We start from the raw sequence: 22,217 nt of genomic DNA, 5'->3' as shown, positions 1-22,217 counted from the left end.
TTTGTAAAATATTGTGTATGCTAGATAGATTTAGTAGATACTCACGCATAGCTCTCAGTTCATCGTCATACCACTCAATTTCTATGTCACGTGATTGTTTGAATTTAAAGATTTTTACCGGAAAAGCAAGATTGGCAAGGTGTGATAATAAATTAACAAATTTAGCGAATTTTGCATTACAGCTTGTAGTTGGATCATCAATAAATGTCCAATTTATTTTCTCGACCATATCAAAAAGCCGGAATTTTCCTATGCTAGTTATTGGTCTAAAGGACTGATACCCGTTGGGCGAAAGGGAATCCGGTTCCTATTCCGGAACCCGGCAGCGGAACCGCTTATAATTCGGGCCCTCGCAAGAGAGTTCGTCGGGGCAACCCAAAAGGACCCGAAGACGCCGTCGGGAGATCCGGGAAGAGTTTTCTTTTCTGCATGAGCGTTCGAGTTCCATGGAATCCTCTAGCAGGGAGATATGGTTTGGAACGCGAAGAGCACCGCAGTTGCGGCGGTGTCCGGATCTTCCCCTCGGACCTGGAAAATCCGGGAGAGGGCCACGTGGAGGCGTCGCGCCGGTTCGTACCCATATCCGCAGCAGGTCTCCAAGGTGAAGACAGAGAACATAGAGAAGCGACATAGAGGCTGATTTTGCAAAACCACCCTTATTGACACTGGAGTCCTCAACTGAAAAAGGCAAGCGCCAAATTTAAATAGTCGACGCCCATAAAAACCTTGTTTCACTATAATTGTAATTCATGTGACCTGAATGAAAGTCAAGGAAACAGTAAGCAGCTTGTAATATTCTGGTAAATTTAGTGTCAATTTGTCGGAAATAAAACGCGTCATTAAAAATATTATGACATTTCTTCTAGTTACTTTTATCCCTAGTTAGAAACAAACACTGCTACCAACGTAAATTGAGGAGTCCGCAACCGTCATTTAATTTAAACTATGGCGCTTCTCTGTGTTCTCTGGTGAAGAGCCTCTAGTCGATAGAATAATGTAGGTAAGGGAAGTCGGCAAATTGGATCCGTAACTTCGGGATAAGGATTGGCTCTGAGGATCGGGGCGTGTCGGGCTTGACGGGGAAGCGGGTCGCGGCTGACGTGCCGGGCCTGGGCGAGGTGAAGCGTTGCCGTTTCGGCGGCGACGTCGGATCCGAGCCCGGTCCCGTGCCTTGGCCTCCCGCGGAACCTTCTTGCTGCGAGGCTCCGGGTGCGCCCGAAAGGGCGTCCGGATGTCCTCTTCGGCCGCCATTCAACGGTCAGCTCAGAACTGGCACGGACCGGGGGAATCCGACTGTCTAATTAAAACAAAGCATTGCGATGGCCCCAGCGGGTGTTGACGCAATGTGATTTCTGCCCAGTGCTCTGAATGTCAACGTGAAGAAATTCCAGCAAGCGCGGGTAAACGGTCGTGTTTAACATCGCTCCGTCAAACTTCAAGTGAGTGGTGGGAAAAAGTGCGGTGAAAATAGTGTAGTTAGGCTTAAAAGAAGCAGCCCGTCGCCAGCTTTATTTTGACGCAAACCACAGCCGAATCGGTCAATTGGTTCCTGAGATATCAATTTTTCAATCCGCAAAAGTTCGGTTACGAGCGATAATAATATTACTCATCGCGTCCCCACTCCGGGCGTCGGCAAGCAGCGTGTCGTTAACACCGGTACGTCATCGCGCCGCGTCATCGTCCCACGTCATCGCGCCGCGTCTTGAAAAGGCAAAGTCTTTGGGGTTAGCAGGAAATGAACGCTCTTGCACCTACGCTAGAGATTCGTTATGGGGTGTGTGGGAAAGTCGTGCGATGGTAAGTAACTAACTACACTTAATTATATTAGTTGCGGTCATGCAGCCGCAGAGTAAAGACGCGCCAAACAATCCCTCTGGGATTATTCCTTGCAAAAAGTGTAAGTCTATGCCAACTGCTGGGCTTACATGTATAAAATGTAACTCTTTGAGTCATCCGAGTTGTGTTAAATTGCTGAAAAATATCCAATATCTTAGTGAAACAACGATAATTTGTTGTGAGAACGCCGATAACGTAAAAAGTGCGCCTAGCCAGTTCAAGAAAATGGAACTCTCAACGGAGGATATTGAAGACTTTGTCAAGAAGATAACCCTGCCGTTGGTACAACAAATAGAAATGCTGAGAAATGAAGTTCGGGAACTCAAAGATAGCAATTTAGAGCTGGTGAGGTTGTTAACGTTGAACAATCCTAGTGTTCCTGCTCCAGTCAAGTGTACATTTCCTCATTATCCACCGTTAATTACGAAACCTAGTGTCAATTGTAATGAATTGTTACAAGTCGAGAAAACTCGTAAAAGAACACCTGCCCTCCAAAAAAACAATCTCAACTACCAGGAAAGAAATGGTGATATCAAGACCGACAAAAAAGCGTGCCAACAACACCGAGTACGTGCGAATCATCGGATGAAGAAAGTAAGTCCTGTGATCTAATTGAAAATCCGTGGACTGAACAAAGGACACGCCGAAACCGTCGTGATCTGAAAATATTGCGTAAAGAAGTCTTGCCAACTAACAATACCAATGATAATAATTCAAAGGAAAATTCAGGACGTGTACAAAAACCACGTCAAAATCGAAAACAGCGTGCGTCCACAATAACTGGGACGCTACAGGTGAATGATAATTTGGGTTTTTGCTCCAATTATGTCAAAAGGGCATGGTACTACGTAGGGAAGGTTAACAAAAACGTCGATACGACCGTTATCAAGTCATATATAGCCAGTAAGCTTTCTTCGGAAGATGTCATCGTTGATAATCTTAATCTTCAGGGTACAACATATGATGCTTACAAAGTGGGCGTAAATTTCAGATTTAAGGATGATTTACTCAAAGAAGACTTTTGGCCACAAGGAGTTTGTGTGAGACGTTTCAACTTTCCTAGAAATAATTTTTTAGGGAAAATTCCGACGACAGAGGCAACTTCAGTGTAATGCCTCAATTAATTAATGTATATAATATTAACGTACAGTTCTTAAAAAATAAAATTTTAGATACATAAGCTTTTCTCGAAGATGATGGTCCCATTGACGTTCTCTGTATAAATGAACACTGGATGACGCGTGGTGAATTGGAAATTATGAACATTGGAGGTTACTCTCTTGCAGCTAGTTACTGCCGGAAAAGTGTCAGTCACGGTGGCGTATGTATACTAACAAGAAATTCTTTTACTCCGGTTTGTTCTTTAGATTTTGATGAATACTGTCAGGATCTTGAGTGTGAATTTGCAGCCATTAAATATGGTGTAAGCGTAGAATTTAAAATTCCCGCTAGTTGGTGTAACGGTTCTGCCAACCGAAAAAAATCGGAAGACACAATTCGCTCGAAAAAGACCAAGCGACGCGCAACGTTTTTATGTGGCTAACCGTTTAAGCTGTTTTTGTTAGTTTTTTTAAATATATTGCACATTATACGTTATGAGTACATTATTCGTTAGTTAAGAAGAATTTTCCCGAACCATCCCGGATATTCCTACAATGGTAAAATTATTATTATAGCAGTATATAGGACATCTGATGGTAATTTTGATGTTTTCTAAGAAACCTGGATAAATTGTTATCACGATTAATTAAAGCGAAGTATTGTATTATATTAATGGGCGATTTTAATGTAATATTTAATACTTCTCAGAAGAAAACTCAACTTTTAGTGAATCTACTTCTTTCTTTTGGCAGCAAATATTTCTGTGTTCGTTTATACAATGAATTACCAGAATGCATTAAAATATTAGAATATCCATCTTTTAAAAAGATTATCAAAGAAATTCTTCTTAAAAATGCATTCTATACTATTAATGAATTTAGGCTTAAAATACGAAATGAAACTTTTAGTTAACATAAATATTTTATTTATTGCTCTATAATGTTATTTTGTTTATTATACTTCTTGTATGTAATATTATTCTGGACGTTTGTAAACTTTTTTGTAAGTAATAGCAATAAAGCTTCTATCTATCTATCTATCTATCTATCTATCTACCCACCTACCCACCTACCCACCTACCCACCTACCCACCTACCCACCTACCCACCTACCCACCCACCCACCTCGCGACTTAACTAGGATAGCCAGACATAGATCTCGAATCCATCAAACGTTCTTTTACTTATGACTCGGGTGTTTCTCACAGGTGGAACTGCAAACTTTATTCCACCTGTGGTAGGCTAGATCCATGTCCGTCATCCATCCGAATTTCCAACCTTTTGTTTTCTCAAAACATCTGTACACAATTATTTACAAAGTGAGGCATCACGCCTTTTCGACAACGGAATCTCTCAAACAAAGCCCTTCTCTGCCTCTGTACCCATCCATCATGGTCGCTATAAAACTGTGCCGTTTCTTGAAATTCGACAAAAGGGCTAGGCACGCTTGAAACTTAATTTACTTTTTTAACGACTCCCTCGGAAAAGATCGGACATGTGGTACTATAAAGTTAACCCGAGGGTCCAGTGCCACATGCAGAGAGGACGGGATATAGCTAGATAGGACAAAGGAAGTATATGGATCTATTTGTTGGGATTTTCTGGGAAGGTTTGGAAGAAGTGATTTTTAAGGGGTCGTTAACAAGAATTTCGACTCATGATGGACAGCCGAGACAAATCAGCTCGCGACAATGACCTTTTTGGGATTGCACGTGCACTTGTTCAAATGCACTTGTTACAACATGATACTAAAATTACTAAAGAGAATATACAGTCTGAAGATTACATTAACAGTTGTATCGAAAGTAATCTTGCTTTTCTTCGTTGCATACCAAATTCTGCGTGGTATTGGGCAGATGGAAAAAACAATCTTTTCGCAACGATGAGACAATTTGGAGCTCCAACTGCTTTTATGACACTTAGTGCTAATGAAACAGGATGGACAGATTTGCTTACATTGTTGTACAAACTAAAAAATAATGGAGTAGAAATTAATGATGAATCCTTAAACGACATGTTATATGTACACAAAGCTCAATTAGTAAACGAAGATGCAGTTACTTGTGCAACATACTTTAATAAGTTAGTAAATTGTTTATTGAGAATATTGGAGTCAAAAAAAGGAAATCCATTTGGTAAATATAGAGTGAAATATTACTTTAAAAGAATTGAATTTCAGCACCGTGGAAGTCCTCATGCTCATATACTTCTATGGTTGGATAATGCTCCAGAAAATTTATTAAATAACTCCAAAGATTTTAATGAAATGGTTGAGAAATTAGTTTCAGTAACCGAATCAGATGCATCTGGAAATATTAAACTGCAAACACATAAGCACACATTCACATGCTATAAAAAATGGATCCTAATAAAAAAGATAACTGTAGATTTGGAGCGCCTTTTTTACCGTCACGTAACACAATAACATTAATGCCAATGAAAAACACAGATTCTGATTATTCTGCAGATCAGTTTAAAGAGTATGAAAGACATTACCAGTTACTTAAAACTAATTTAGAAAATTTTGATTACGACAATTTTGAACATTACTATACTCATAATAATATTGTTTCTGATGAACATTATTATAACATTATCCGTGCTGGTATAGTTCGACCAAAGTTGCTTTACCGGAGGACGCCATCTGAAAAATGGCATAATACTTTTAACCCATTTGTATTTCATTGCTTACAATCTAACATGGATTTTCAAATAATTCAAGACGAATATGCCTGTGCTGCTTATGTAGTTGAGTATGTTAATAAACATAATAGAGGCATAAGTAATTTACAACGGATGATTATTCAAACTATGGACGAGAATCCCGAATTTGATATCGTAGATATTACAAAAAAATTAAGTATTGATGTACTTCATGCTGTGGAAATGCCTGCACAAGAAGCAGCTTGGTATTTATTACGCGAACCAATTGCTAAATCATCTGTAACAACAGTTTACATACCAACGATATACCCAACAGAACGTCAGAGAATAAGAAAAACTTTAAAACAGCTAAATGATTTAGGTGATGACTGTACAAATATATGGAAGGAAAATTGGTTCGATAAGTATGAAAAAAGGCCTGAAATTCTTGAAAATGTAACATTAGCTCAATTTGTTGCTAATTATAGTATGAGAAAACACGGAGAGTACTACAAAAGAAAAATGTCTAGAGTTATTAGATACCGTAACTATGACATGACTAACAATTTCAACCATTATAGACGCGAAATGGTGTTACTACACATTCCTTTTAGAAGTGAAGATAATGAAGTTCTTGCTGAAAATAAATTCATTCAAATTTATGAAGATAATAAAAACTTGATTTTGGAACGCAGAAAAGAGTTTGAATGTAATTTAGACCTAGAAAAAACACATGAAATTTGTAGACAGTTAGGTAGAGATGATGACAATGAAGACGAACAGTTGCGAAATGAAGCTAATGTCATATTTGAAGAAGAACCATATGCAAGATTACTACAGGATGTTGATTCTGTCGATAATGCTGATATACGAAATGCCACACTCAGCAAACTTGGTGCTATTGCAAAAAAAAGAGAAAATTTAATGGACACTCAACAATTCTACGACTTCATGAGATCGGCTAACAGTGAGCAAAAAGAACTTTTAATGCATATTATATATCATCTTCAAACTCCAAATCAGCAACCATTTCAAGTTTTTTTCACTGGTCCAGCACGCAGTGGCAAGACTTTTGTTATTAAACTTATAATGGAAATCTACAATAGATATACTGACAATGATGGTTACTGTAATTCGTATATAGCTTGTGCATCTACTGGTAAAGTTGCTGTGGCAACTGATGGTACTACGGTTCATACTGCTCTTAAAATTTCGATTTCTAAACTATTGCCATTATCATCTGAAGTGTTACATTTGTACAGATCTCTTTTTAGATACCTCAAAGTATTGATTATTGATGAAATCAGCATGATCAGTGCAGAACTGTTAGCCAAAATTGATTTGCGCTTAAAACAAATTACTGCAAATCATAATTCGGAGTAGATCAAAGGGGAAAAGTAAGAGACGAATTACGTGTTTATCTGGAACTTTTGGATGAAAGAGAGAGAGAGATTTACAGACCTTGAGAAGAAATGCAGCTGACAGCATTGTTGCCAGTCAGGAGAGAAACAAAACAAATTTTGACGGAAGACATAAGGCTCCAAAGAGTTACAAGGAAGGTGATTATGTTATGATTATTAACACCGACGTAACTCCTGGAGTTAATAAAAAACTCTTACCTAAGTATCGTGGCCCTTATGTGGTTGCCAAATGTTTGTCGCATGACAGATATTTAATAAAGGACATTGAGGGTTTTCAAATAACCCAAATTCCGTTTGAAGGGGTATTTGAGGCTGGTAGAATGAAACCCTGGCAATCGAATTCAAATTCAACTTTGCCTGTTGATTAATTATCTCATTAATCGCATTTAATTTAGATTTAATTATGAGTTTTACTGTTAATGTATGATTAGGTATTATGTTTTAAGGTGTTTTGTCTTTTATGTGTTAAACTTTATGTCTACTTCTACTTATGTATTATTATGTTGGATTATGTTTCGACTGAAGTTATGAGGTAGCGAATCTTATGATTTTATGATTATGTTGTGGTTTTGTAAGTTCGATTAATCAATACTTAAGACATTATGACTTTTTATTAGCATTACTTATGTATTATTATTAGCTATGTGTTCATTTTGGTTGAATTCTTGTATTTAGGTGTTAAGTTGTAATTAATTAAGAAGTGATCGAGGTCGATCATTGGTCAGGTTGGCCGAGCTGTAAACGTAGAATTTAAAATTCCCGCTAGTTGGTGAAACGGTTCTGCCAACCGAAAAAATCGGAAGACACCATTCGATCGAACAAGACCAAGCGACGCGCAACGTTTTTTTATGTGTGGCTAACCGTTTAAGCTGTTTTTGTTAGTTTTTTTAAAATATATTGCACATTATACGTTATGAGTGCATTATTCGTTAGTTAAGAAGAATTTTCCCGAACCATCCCGGATATTCTTACAATAATAAAAAAATTATTATTATAACTTAAAAGAAATAAAATTTTATTACAATTCCTTCACTAATTAATCGAAAGGAACTTCGTTCCATGCGGGTGTTCCTTGACACCTCTCATTTTTTTTTTAATTATTTTGGTTGTAGATTCATTAATTTTATTGTATTACGTTCTTTTTTGCAATTTGTTTCTCGAATGATTGTATTCTAGGTGAGCACCATTCTCACTGTGCGACCATCAATGCTGATATAAAGTTTTTAGATTTGTGTCAACATAACCTGCAAATATTTCACAGCAAATGTGAAAACGTGAATATTTCAGTTCAGTTCAGCTTCAGGTATAATTGTTTTTATTTTTAATTTTATAGATAACAACTATCAGTAAAAATTTTAGTGACAATATACTATGGATTCTGCTCAAGAAAAACGCTTGTTACAATGGTTAGAAGAAATTGAGACTGAAGAAGATAATTCGATAGAGAACCTTTCAGTGAACAGTGACGATAACGAAATTGATTATGTAGAAACTAACAACCAAAACAGTGATTCTGAAATGTCGGCCGACTCAGATGCTGAACCTGATCCTGGTGGTGCTCACTTTACAGGAAAAGATATGGTAACTAAATCGGGAAAACATCCACCTTCAAGACGTATGCGTAGACGAAATTGCAACATCGTTTCCGGCCAGCCAGGGGTAAAAGACGCTGCCAAACATATAGTTTAGATTATTGACTCCTGGAAATTATATTTTCCTGAAGCGGTTTTACAGACTATTGTTGAAACTACAAATATTTATATCGCTAAACTTAGAGACAAATACTTGCGCGAAAGAGATGCTTTAGATACAGATGTAATTGAGTTACAGGCACTGTTTGGGTTTTTTTAAACGGCCGGAGTTCTCAAAGCATCTCATCTAAATTTAGAGGAATTATGGAGTGACGATCCGTTTGCGCCAGAACTCTTCAGATCAGTAATGTCTCTCCAACGTTTTCGGTTCTTACTTCGTTCTTTACGTTTCCACATCAGAACCCGATCTATTCGTAAAAAGACTGATAAACTGGCACCAATCAGAGATATTTTTCAAGGATTTGTAAATAAATGCTCTGAATTCTATCAAGTCAGCGAGCAGTGTACCATAGATGAAATGTTAGAAAAGTTTAGAGGCAAGTGTTCTTTTCGCCAGTACATTCCTACCAAACCTGGAAAATACGGAATTAAAATTTATTCGTTAGCAGATGCTCAAAATTTTTACACATTGAACATGGAGATATACTGTGGGAAAAAACCAGAAAATAGTCCATATCAAACTGAGAATAGTGCTAGTAGTCTGGTCCAACGATTAATTGTTCCTATATCAAATTCTGGGAGAAATGTAACGTGCGACAATGTTTTCACTTCCATCTCATTGGCTAAAGACTTGTTACAAAATCATAACTTAACACTTGTAGGCACGCTTCGCAAAAATAAAAAAGAAATACCTCCTGTCTTTTTGGCTACCAAAGAAAGACCGCTCTTCAGTAGTATGTTTGCCTATGGGGAACATTCACTTCTTCTTTCATATGTGCCAAGAAAAAACAAAAATATACTCATGCTATCAACGGCTCATGATACAGATGACATAAATGCAGATTCTGGAGAACGTTGTTTACCAGAAGTTATATCATTCTACAATAAACACAAAGGCGGAGTAGATGTTGTAGACAAACTAAAGTCGTTGTATTCAGTGTCAAGAGTAAGCTGCAGATGGCCTCTCAGTATATTTTTTTCGCTTCTAAACATTGGAGGGATAAACAGTCAATTAATTTATCAAGAGAATATAAACTGGATAATACGAGTTTATCTTAGAACATTAGCCATAGATTTAGTAAAGTCGCAGTAGATGACGCAGCTAGAAAGAAATGTACCTGCTCAAATCAAAACTTCGATTGGGAAACAACTAGGAATTACAGAAACGCAAGTTGTGAGAACTGGTGAAAATGTCTTTTGCAGTTTTTGTCCTCGCAGGAAAAATAGAAAAACAAAAAGTAAATGCGATATGGAACAATGTGATACGCCCGTCTGTGGGGAACACAAAAAACTGTATGCGTTAGATGCCATGACAGTATTAATGCCGATTCAGAATAATTTGTTTTTGCAGGTAACTACGATATTTGTTTATTTTTTATTCTCGTTTGTGTTCATGGTTTTTCTGTTCAATAAAATGTTGTTGTGCACTCGTTTTTTTTACTGAAACTAATTTTGGTTCAAAAAAATCAGGTGTGAGCAAAACGCTCCCGCGCGACCACTGGTAAAAACATTTTAAGCGCGACTAGCGCAGGGTTAAATAGGATTCATTTGTCAAAATTTTGGGCAGACGTCATCAATTTTTTGGAGGGGATAAGTAAATATATTTTGAATAAAAATTTATTATGCTCATCATATGGTTAAAACATCTGCAAGATTTCAAAGCATTCGATTTTGCACATTCAAAATTAAATTGTAGGTGAAACGAAGTTCACGGGATCGGCTAGTAATTAAATATGTATGTGAAAATTTGAGTTTGGGGGTCAAAACATTTTTGTCAAAAAAGGTTGTCAGAATTCGAAAAGAAGTTTTCCTTGAGCAGTAGGAAAGCAAATTAGAAGTTTTGGTGAAAAAAAAAAAAATCCAAGGATATAAAGAAAAATTGAAAAGAAAAAAATGTCAAAAAAAAATTATCGAAATTTTGAAAAGTTTGTTTTTCCACAAAAAAAAATGCATCCTCATGAACTACTAGCTTGCCGTAACCAAAAATAAATATCAGTCATAGGTGTGTTTACCGTTCAAATAGAAAAAAGCTTTGTTACTCGAAAACGGTAAGAGATAGAAGGTTCGTGTACAGGACAAAAAAGACCTACAAATACGCATCATATACATCTCCGTCGACGTTTTTCAGCTAACTTCCAACATGGCAGTGAAAAGCGCAAAAGTCTGTAGCGCCGAAACGGCAAAACTTAAAAAAAATATTTTTGCATCAAAATATTTCTGACTGAACAGTCTATAGGTCCACTTCGCAAAATAAATATTTTTCGCTACTGTTTAGTAGTAATAACGAAAAAACGTCATAGTTCGTAAGCGGTAAAAAAAATTTTGAAAAAAGTTGTAAATAAGGGAGAAAAGGGCAAAAGTTTCTCGTGTCCAAATGGTAAGAAATAGAATATCGGTTGTATACATCAAAACTTTCTTCTGGAACGAACGCATAAGTTTGCTCAAAAAAATCGATTCTGTCCACGTCGGCCTTGACACAGGAGCCATTTTTGGTTTTTTTAAAGTCGCTACGTAAAACTTTTTTCAGGTCGAAAAAAAGACCATCGAAGAAGGATTCGAATAAGCCCAACATGCAACACTTAAAAAAGAAGCGAAATAGGTTATATTCTTTATATTTATTGTTATATGACTACTACCATCACAACTAAATATACTAAGATATTAAAAAGAAAAATTCAAGTTAACCAAAAACCGCTTTTTGTTGAATGTTATATGAAAACAACAAAAAATCATTAAAAAAAAATCAAAAACCTATAAACAACCATCAAAAATCAATAAAAAAACATCAAAAACCAACAAAAAACCATCAAAAAGCACTATTAAAAAAAGAGATATATGTATATATTTGCTACTTCTACAACTTCTAAATTTGTCTATGTGAGCCTATGCTGTGGTGGTGGATCATGATAAGTCATATCGTGCTGGTAGACAAATAATTTAAAACATATTAAATAACTTATTGTTGTATAAAATCGAAGTACTGATACTGTTAAATAAATATGTTAAAAGTAGAGTATAAAATGTTACTTCTGGACCATGGCATTTGGCGTGTTAAAAATCAGGGTTGCATCTTACAAATTTAGCTGTTTTCTCAAAAGTCAACAACCAAAAAAGGCAAAAAACCTCTCAAAAAGCATAAATTTTTATCCACCCCAAAAGTACCCAAATATCTGTAGACCACCAAAAATTGGGCACACGAAAAAACCGTTCAAATCTCCCAAAATCATGCAAAATTATCTCAAGAGCACTCTGAAAAACTTTCCAAATCTCTCGAACATGAAGAAACCACGCCGTATTGCATATCGATGTAAATATCCAAACTGCGGGAATGTGTTCTACAAGGGTATGTGGAAATGCAGGAACTTTGGAGACAAATTTGTAAAATTGATGCAAGTAAACCGTGTAAGTCCTTATACTTGTGTCAAAATCATTTTCACTCGAGAGATTTTCATGATCCATTAAATCGAAACAGACGGTTGCCTAATGTGGTCCCAAAGGAATATGTCTTCAAAGAGGCCATGAGCAGTGCGTCAAGTGGTTGCAGCGGAAATTTACACTCAGTTGCTGTGGAACCCGTAGCTAGTTGCTCCTTTTCTGCTGAAACAGACTTTTCTACCGTAGAAGAAAGTAACGTTTGCTTAGAGGAAATTCCTTCAGAGTTGTTATGTTCTTCTACGGCAACGTGTACAACGGCTTCTGACAAACCTGGCTATGCATTTTTGTCAGAGAGCTTTCCAGAATCAAAAACACGGCCGGGCATTTTATCAAAGATTGGCGTTCATAAGAAAGATTTAACACCAAGGAAAGAACTGTTGTACAATGTGCATAGAACTGCTCAAAGTAGAATTACAAAGTTGAAAGAACAACTGGCGAAAGAACGAGATCAAGTAAAAAAGTTGAGAAAATTGTATGAAAGTAAACAACTTGAGGTCATTGACACTGAATTAAATACAATTAATAAGACTTTTATTAATTGTCAATTGCAAAATCATTTGAAAGTGTCGAGTGGCAAACGTTATACCAAAGAAATGAAGCTCTTTGCCTTGACAATGTATAAGCGTAGCCCTCGTTTGTATAAATATATGCAGGTTCATTTCGAGTTGCCGTCACCACGAGTTTTAAAGCGGGTTCTTAATGGCGTAGTTTTTGATATCGGGTTTAATAATAATTTGCTTCAGTGTTTGAAAGTAGAAGTAAGTAGAATGCACGAGTTGGACCGATATTGCACATTAATGTTCGATGAAATAAAATTAAGTAGCATATTGCATTACGAAAAGTATCGTCAAATAATCATGGGATATGAAGACTTGGGTTATCTTGGACGATTCAATAAGAATGCCGACCATGCCTTAGTCTTCATGGCGCGCGGTGTTCGTAAACGTTGGAAACAGCCAATTGCGTATTTTTTTACTTGGAAAACCATTAAGACTCCACATTTGAAACAAATTGTTGTAAGATGTGTCCAAGAGCTTCGTTCCATTGGTCTTAACGTTGTCACAACAGTTTGTGATCAAGGTGCTACGAACAGAGGTGCAATGTCTCAGTTGTGTCGGGAAACAGTTAATGATACCCCATCAATGACACATTTTGTTGTTGATGATGTTGCAGTTAACACAATGTATGATCTTGGCCATTTAATGAAGAGTACGCGCAATGCCCTGCTTGACAACGAAATTCGTTTTGAGGATCATAAATCAGCCAAATTTGAACATATTGTAACTGTTTTTGAATTAGATCAAAAGAATACATACAAAATTTTACCTAAACTCAAGCCTGAGCATTTCAATTTTAAAAATTCTTATTTAAAAATGAAAGTCAATGTTGCTTGTCGTCAATTAAGTGCAAGTGTAGCTGCAGCCATCAACGTTTGTACTTCATTAAGTGTTTCTCTTTTGCCAACTGAGGCGATTCACACTGCTGACTTTATTCATTTCACTGATCAGTTGTTCGATTCATTAAATGGATCACAGCAGTACGCTTCCGATGGAAAACCGTTGAGATGTGCCATAACAGCAGATTCTCCCCATTTGGCATTTTGGAACGAAAGTTTATCAAAAATCTCAAAGTGGAAAATTATTAGTTTAAAAACGGGTAAAGATGTCACACATCAATTTTCTTTCATCAATGGATGGCAGGTCTCTATTAGAAGCGCGATTGCCGTGTGGAACAATTTACACCTGGCCGGTTTTCAGTATTTATGTCCACGCGTTTTAAATCAAGATCCAGTTGAAAATTTATTCTGCTGTATTAGGCAGCACGGTGTAACCAACACCAATCCGACTTGCCACCAATTTGTTGCAGCTCTTAAAGCTTGTATTGTCAATAATTTAGTCACTCCAAAATATGTTTCTGCAAATTGTGAAGATGATGGAGAATCTGTTCTTTCAAATCTGCATGCGTTATTGGAAGGTTCACGTTCTGAAGATGATGTCAGTAATTTCAGTGATGTCAGTGATTATGATAATACTTTTAAATTCGCCATTTCCAACGAGGAAATTTCTGAGAAAGAACGAGCAGCACTTAAATACGTGTCGGGACTTATTTTGAAAAAAATTAATTTGCCAGATTGTGCTTCTTGTAAGTCATTTTTCTTTTCATCATCAGATCAACGAAATCCTTCCGATTTGTTAATTATATTCAAAGAAAATGATAATCAAGAACGATTAACATATTCTTCTGATAATTTTGCGGGCGTGGTACATGACACACATCAGTTGCTGACAGCGTTTTTACAAAGTCATTCAGACGAAACGCATTTGGAAGACAAGTTTAAAACCCATTGGCTAGCAAAATACGGAGAGAATGTATTCCCGTGCGGTGATCATCGTACTGATGTGTGTCGGCAATTTCTCAATTTCGTTACCTCGTTCTTTATTTTTAAATATGTAAACGATATCAACAGAAGCTCGCAAGAAGCGTTTGTTGCAGCTTCTGTTAAACATGTCAACAAAATGAAAACATTTCGCAATTGATTTTTTCTTGTGTTGTTTTCTTTGTTATCATTATTGTTTATTAGTGTTTGGATAACAGTCATTATAATCATTGCAGAAATTGTGTCGGTTGTTGCATGTTTATCTTTTGAGAATTTATTTTATTTGGAGTCGTTTAGGATTTGATTTTTTAAGAATTTATTATGTTTTATTGTTTACAATGTTATTTTGTGATTGTTTGAGAATCTATTTTATTGTTTATTGTTTAAGAATTTATTATTTTGATTTATGGTTTGTATTTTTATTGGCTGAGAATGTATTTTCATTGTTATTGTTTCTGAATTTGCTTTTTTATTTTTTTAGAATTTTTTTTTTTGTTTGGGGTGTAATGCTAGTTCGCCTCCTCGTGGTGCACCCTGGGTAACGCTAAATGAATTGGCACATATCGGTATTGACAGAAATATCTCGTCAAGTAAGTTGACTATTATTGTTTTCAAATTTCCAAAATTGTTTGTTTAGGTACGCAGTTGTTCATTTTCCTTACACCACAATCTGACAGGAGGGATGATAACCATAAAAGCTTCACATTGTGAGTTACATATCTTTCTCTTATTATTATTGTATCTAATATTTGTATTTCTTGATTTGTTTATTTTATATGTATTTAGATGTATGATAATAAATAGGTTACATTACATTCTGTATACTTTTTGTAATTTCATATGAGACTTTACATTAAAATAACCCGCAAAAGTAGGTGGTTGCCTATACAGAAGTAGGTGGTTGTCTATACAGAAGTGGGTGGTTGCCTAAACAGAAGTAGGTGGTTGCCTATATAGAAGTAGATGATCCGCGTATTCAAATTTACGCGCGTATAGTATAGTTGGCCAGCTGCACACCGAGGGCGCAAATTTGTTTCCATCGTTAACAACGTAGGTATCATTTCTTATATTGAAGTTCTGTGCTTGACAGTTTCAGTTTGCTGTTTGTGTTAGTTGTTAAAGCTGGTAAGTAATAAAATGTCTTGGTATTTATTAATAGTATTATAAGTAAAATATAATTCGTCTGCTTTCCGGTAATTTTTAACGGTTGTGTCGAAAATTAAATTAAATAAAAACATCTGAACAGCCACGTGGTATAGTGTATCGTTTTCCAATGTCGTAAAAGAAAAACGTTGTTTACACGCCCAAAATATGAAAGCAATTAATAGAATAATTAAAGGGGCATACCTACCTATATTCAGTTTATAAAATCGTTTATTATTCGACTTAGAAATGACACTGGGTAGGTAGGTTTAGGTTGTAATTATCACAGCCACGCAAAACATACTCAGCTTAGGTATTTCATTAAACTATTTTCAGATTACCAATTTAAAACTCAACAGTAAAGATTAACGGTATAAGTAGCTGGGATAGAAAATAAATCCTCCAAAGTTGGTTGCATTCCAAAAATTAATATGTAAATAGTCTAATTAATTTAGACTTAGAATCACAAAACTAAAAAATGACAACTTTGTAACAGCATTATTTAAAAATAATCTGCTAAATTGCTTTGTTGATGATTTTATACAAGTGACCTCGAACACGTCTAGAAAAGTTGAATTTTTGTAGAACAATTTATTTTGCCTAGGTTATCAAAAATGAGTTATCTGTTTACGTTGTCATCATCGATTAAATTATCATGAAAACATGTCTTTCCCACAGTTGGATTTATGCGGACTAAAAACTTGACAATCTCTCTTAATTTCAGATTATCGTTTCAATTTGCTTTAACTGATTATCTGTATGGAGTGATTTTTCTATATTCAAATAAAAGTCTTTAGTGTATTCCAAATATGAATAAAATATTTCTTCCAAAGTAATATTATAGTATTATCTAATTTCTTGAGCTGTTTTTGTATTTGTATTTAAGAATTTTTATATAATTAGGGATTTAAAATTACGAACACAAAATAAAATCCATATTGTTTTATTTAAATTATTTGGTGAAACCTATATAATATCTTTTGTTATTATTTTTTTTATAATATGATAATTCATTTTTAATATTATCATAATTTATTATTTGGTATTCTATTTTATAATTTCCTAAAATTTTCTTTAAATGTTTCTTAATATCGCGTAAATTCAGTGGGAGATAGCCATCCTCCACTGAAATTCCATATTGTATAAAGCATAAAAGATCATTTGTTATTCTTATATTTTTCTTTTGAATAACGGAAACTATAGATCGGTAAACCACGTACTCACATTAATTTTATAGGACTAGTTATTTGTATTTATAAACTCAAACTGGTTTAATGGATTAGGATTAATTTTATATTGCTTTAAAAGAAGTTGTAAGAAGTGACAGTGCAGTTAGCTCCGAATTTTGCTCCTTAATTTTTATGTATTTCCTCAATTTGATAGTGTTATATTAAGTGTGCATTAACCAGGCTATCACGGATTCTCTACTGGATCGTATACTAGTACGGTATCTCTGTTTGATAATTAGGTATGCTAATTAACTCAACATATGTGCGAGTGCGAGGTCAATCCTACCAACTCACTGTAAGTTATCAGGTTATGACTTTCTTATCATACATACGTAGCGATACATTTATACCTGACACGAAATATTGTGTATTAGATATCCCATTTTCCTGTGTTTACCTCGGCTACCTCCGTGGTCTTTCTGTTTGTTTTTTAGTTAGCCACCTTGAAAGACCCCTTGGTGCAGAAGATCTGTATCCCCTGTTGACTTCCTACCCTTTGCTATAATGAGTCCTTGCGCAAATTGCGGCACTGATACTAAGTCATCAAATTCCACATCCATACCGTGTGATGTTTGCCATGGAATGTTACATCTTAATTGTCTAGGGTTGACTGATACAGATATCAAATTTACTCGTACCAGATCAAAGTCACTCAAAGTGGTTTGCAACTCGTGCAATAATAATATGACGCAATTTAAGGATGTGAAGACTTTAATCTTTGCTCTTCAGGCTGAATTCACGGCCTCTATCAGCAGTTTGAAACTAAGCTTTGAAACCCAGCTTAATGATCTTAAGGCATCTTTTATTCCTAAACAGGAATTAGCACCTACCCTGTTTGAGGATCTCGTTGGTGAAGTGATAGATCGCCAAAGTAGAAAACAAAATTTAATCCTCTTTGGAGTGTCAGAACAATCAAGTAGTTTTTCTCGAGATCAAGTTCCAGAACTTGATCGGGTTTCGACCATTAAAATCCTCAAAGCCATGGATTCGTCTTATGATAATGATCATCTGCAGGTTCAACGTTTGGGTCGCCCTTCCAGTGAAAAAACTAGACCTCTAAAAGTCACGTTGCGTAGCGAGAAAGAAGTAACCAATTTTATTAAACGTGTGAAGCACCTACGAAGCTTGCCTGAATATAAGAATATTTCTATTTCCTTTGATAGAACACACAAGCAAAACCAGTACTACAGGCAGGTCAAAGAAGAGCTGAACAACCGGTTGAGCAGAGGCGAAACAAATTTGAGAATTCGTTATGTCAATGGCGTTCCTAAAATTTTAAACTAGTTCGCTCACCCAATTATTGCCACTCATTTAAATTACTGTACCAAAACGTTGGAGGTCTCCGATCTAAGGTTTCAAATTTTTATAATTCTGTGTTGGAAAATGATTTTGATTTTATTGGTTTATCAGAAACATGGCTTACTCCTGATATAAGTAATACTGAATTATTTTCTAATAATTACGTTGTGTTTCGAAAAGACAGGAGTGCTGAATTAACAGGACTATCAAAAGGTGGTGGTGTTCTGCTTGCTATAAAGCATATTTTTAAGTGTAGCGAATTAGATGTCAGCAGTATTACTAGTAGCTTTCCCTTCATTGATATGATATGCATTAAAGTTAGTGATTGTCGAAATATTAAATTCTTTGTAGTAGTATTATATATACAGCCTAATATTCCATTTCTAGAGTTTGAACTTTTTATTGATGCTCTTAACTCATTAGAACCTTTGAAACATGAAAATAATGTTCTATTCATAGGCGATTTCAATGTACCTGACTATATTACTAGTATTGAAAATCGATTCTGTACCACCATAAACCACTTTTGTAATCTTCATAATTTACATCAGTACAACAATATTCTTAATGTTCATGGAAAACTTTTGGACCTAATTTTTTTCAATTCTGAATGCGTGGTCGAGAAAGCAGTCTCGCCATTGGTAGAGAAGATTTACATCACCCCGCTCTTTATTTACGCATAAAAACAATTCTTAAGAGTTCTTTCCTTCCTTTTCGTTTGAATAGTAAAGATCGATGTAACAATTTCAAGAATGCAAATTATCCTCTTCTTTATGACCTGCTTGCACGCTGTGACTGGACTTTTTTAAAAGATATTAATAATAATAATAACAACTACGATAATAAACGTAAGAATAACAATAATAATTTTTAATTTATTAACTTGTTGAATAAGACTTGAAAACTTTTTTCTGAATTTTGGATATTCTTCATTGAATATATTTAAATTCTTGAATACAGTACTTTCCATTTAATTTACAATTTTTGAGTTTTTTCATTTATTGCTCTCATATTTTTAGTATGTCTTTCAACTATTTTCAGAGTTCTTTTCTTTACATCATCGATGTTTGATGGTATTACTACTGTTTTGTTTCTTAATTCTGCTAATTTCTTAGGATCATAATTATTGTAGTTGTCTAATTTATATTCCAATTCATCGATTTTATTATTAGCGGATTCTAGTTCACAGTCTGTCATAATTAATTGTTCAAGGAACAAATTAGCTGTTTTTCTTGCAATATATTTATCTACTACTTCTTGTTTGAACGCAACTATTTTTGCTCCATCTTATAATCCGTCTATTTCAGTAATAATAGGTTTTAAATCTTTTTTCCATTTTTCTTTCTCATCGTTGGGAATGTATGAAACTAATTTGTCCATTTATGACTGAAAAGTTTCTAAAGATTTACTAATCAATTTATCTGCTTCTTCATCTAAACTTATATGTTTACGACTACCTGCTTTATGTTCTACATTATCGAATATTTTTTTATTTTTTATTTTATTTTTTCTCTGTTTTGTTCCCAATTGTTCCGATTTGTTCTCTTTTGTCTCGGATTGTTCCCGTTTGTTCTCATTTGTTCTCGTCTTACATGCAATCTGAATTCCAACTGAATTTAATCCCATATTTAGGGAATTTCTAGAAATATTTTTAGATTTGCAAAATTCTGTCTTTGTTAGTTTTTTATTTACAGTCGAATTGAGATATTCAATAGCAAAATTACGATTTCTCATTTGAGTTACTTCATTGATATTTTTTGGTATATTTAGTTTTTTATCTTGGGTAAAAGATTTGTAACTATTTTTAAATTGCTGGAGGTCAGATTGTTGTCTTGTTTTTAAAGGTGTATAATATTCTGCTACAATTTTGTTCTCTTTAGTATTGGTCATTTCTTAATTTATTGTAAAAATTTTATTTAATTGTGGTATCTCATGTTTGCTTTTTTATTTCCAAATTGTTTGCATATAACAGGAAACGAAAGTTTGTTAACAATTTGTCAAAAAAAAAATCCAGATTTTCGTTTCCGCTGTTGAACAAGCGCTTAAACGTAAAATTTGTCGAGAATTTAGTATAAGACTTTTTTATTCAGATTCTCATCCTTAATCATCTATCAAAGTTCGAAAGGTCATACTGGAATCAACCTGTATAATATGCCACTACATATCCAGCAAGCCATTGATGATGATTGCTATTAATTGTGATAAAAAAGATTTTTCAGTTTACTTTTTTGTTAGAATATAAATCGGTATTTTGAACATGCAACTTCAACTAGTTTGTCATGCTTTTAACAGCTTGGAATATTTACCTTTAGATTAATTCCTGTTTATAATTAGTGTATATACAAGGTCGATAAAAAGTGTGGATACAGTTAAATATTAACAAAACTTGTTGAAATTTGGTACATGGTTAAAAGTATTAAATTCCATCATCTAGGATGTTTTTCAAATTTCCATCTTCATTTGTTCTGGGGATACAAGTCTAACTTGATTTTTTTTTAATGGCATGAAGGGTCAATTTTAATATTTTCGAAAAGAAAATTTTTTCTGAGTTCTGTGATGCATAATTATCTTATTTTAATCGAAACTTTTAAAAAAATTATCGAACAAAATTTTGAAAAATGTAAAATTTTGTTAGCACTTGGAAATGTTGTCTTTATCTATCTTTAGTTCTTTGCCGCCTGAACTTTGACCAATAAATAAATAAAAATTAATGATAATTGCAAAAATAACACATTTAACTGAAAGAGAACCCATTTTCTTTTACTTTTCCAGAATTATATCTTTGAATTTTTATTTATTTATTTATTTTTCATAAAAATAAAGATGGGCATGTGTTACATTAATGAATTCAGAAAAAATGCGTTTTTTTTTAATAACAAATTTGATCGCCCGTACCATTTAAAAAAGTTAGCCTTGCATTTTCAAAATAAATGATGGTAAAAAATTGAAAAAAAAAACTCCAACTGTATCCTACATTTCAATGAGCTCTGCTAAAGCGTTCTGAAAATATTTAGCTGTATCCATACTTTTTAGCGACCTGTATGTGTAATATTTCTTTATGATCTTAATCTTTCTTTGTGTTAGATCCAATAATATGAGTTCAAGAAGTACACCTACGCTGCGACCAAGGCCGCAGGTGAGTTCCGGAGAGACGCACAGAAGACGGAGGAGCGTTAGCGAGACAAGAGCGACGACAAGTGTAATAATCACTTTCCAGTGTTAATGTGTCCTATTTGTTTGTAATGTTATTTAGGACCAATGATCTGGCAACGTAGCACACAGCTACGCTCTCCACTAGTTGCAACATTGTCCCTTTCGTTTGTTGTAAACATATAGAAAAGGAAATAAATAGATGTATAAACAGTACATACACGTGATCATCATCTAACTATGCCATTCGTTCGCTAAACGCGTCCATTGGTTTTCAAAATGAAATACTAGGAATACTCTCTTTACACCTTTTTATGAGCAATTGTTAAAAATATTGATAAAATGTTTTCTTGTACCGTTTTCACAAAATATCAACCTTGTCCTAAACGTTTCATTCGTTGATGTTTATTAGCAATACAAACACGGCATTCCCCTATATTGGTTTGATGGAAATTAACTAATAAAATTGATGAGTTCCGTTTCCTAATTGAAAATTTACTTTTTTTTCATCAATTTACTTTATAACCTCTAGTTTAGCTGAGTGTACCGAATGTATACAGAAAACACGACTCACACGTGACATTATTAACACAGAACTTTTGATTACTACAAACCACAACGTGCTAGATGTAAGTGCGTCTTAGCGGCTCTTCAATATCGCAAATTTCATTGTTTTTTTGACTTCGGGGATTCGCAATTTTTTCCGTTACGTGGCGCTCGCACACCAATTTCTGTCAAACTGACAAGCCGAGTGACACTTGAGGTTCGTTTGTTTTTGAAGCGTCATTCGACACAAAAAATCTTAGGTTAGGGTCTCGTTGTCATGTTAGCGT

The 22,217-nt window shown here is 34.7% G+C and overlaps 2 protein-coding genes across 2 annotated transcripts; both read left to right on the top strand.

The window, feature by feature from the left end:
• Positions 1-1,605: 1,605 nt before the first annotated feature.
• On the top strand, positions 1,606-3,500 carry LOC135143857 (uncharacterized). Its single transcript, XM_064075795.1, has 2 exons — positions 1,606-2,739; positions 2,787-3,500. The coding sequence occupies exon 1, from the start codon at positions 1,837-1,839 to the stop codon at positions 2,446-2,448; it is 612 nt and encodes a 203-aa protein (XP_063931865.1). The 5' UTR covers positions 1,606-1,836; the 3' UTR covers positions 2,449-2,739; positions 2,787-3,500.
• A 5,438-nt stretch (positions 3,501-8,938) lies between these two features.
• On the top strand, positions 8,939-11,314 carry LOC135143842 (piggyBac transposable element-derived protein 4-like). The gene is made up of 3 exons (XM_064075783.1): positions 8,939-9,697; positions 9,845-10,102; positions 11,279-11,314. The coding sequence occupies exons 1-3, from the start codon at positions 8,939-8,941 to the stop codon at positions 11,312-11,314; spliced, it is 1,053 nt and encodes a 350-aa protein (XP_063931853.1).
• The last annotated feature ends 10,903 nt before the right edge of the window (positions 11,315-22,217 follow it).

Source organism: Zophobas morio, unplaced genomic scaffold (assembly GCF_036711695.1).
Source record: "Zophobas morio isolate AGI-343-1 ecotype UQ-CSIRO unplaced genomic scaffold, CSIRO_AGI_Zmor_V1 ptg000076l, whole genome shotgun sequence".
Taxonomy (NCBI): Eukaryota; Metazoa; Arthropoda; class Insecta; order Coleoptera; family Tenebrionidae; genus Zophobas; species Zophobas morio.
This window is presented reverse-complemented; position numbering and strand designations above follow the sequence as displayed.

What these genes read in the sequence shown, in the direction of transcription:
- LOC135143842 (XM_064075783.1), top strand. Translation starts at nt 8,939, where the DNA reads ATGTCTCTCCAACGTTTTCGGTTCTTACTTCGTTCTTTACGTTTCCAC. An exon ending in CGTTGTATTCAGTGTCAAGA is followed by an intron (nt 9,698 to 9,844) that starts GTAAGCTGCAGA and finishes AAGTCGCAGTAG; the next exon opens with ATGACGCAGCTAGAAAGAAA. An exon ending in AGAATAATTTGTTTTTGCAG is followed by an intron (nt 10,103 to 11,278) that starts GTAACTACGATA and finishes AACTTTTTTCAG; the next exon opens with GTCGAAAAAAAGACCATCGA.
- LOC135143857 (XM_064075795.1), top strand. Translation starts at nt 1,837, where the DNA reads ATGCAGCCGCAGAGTAAAGACGCGCCAAACAATCCCTCTGGGATTATT.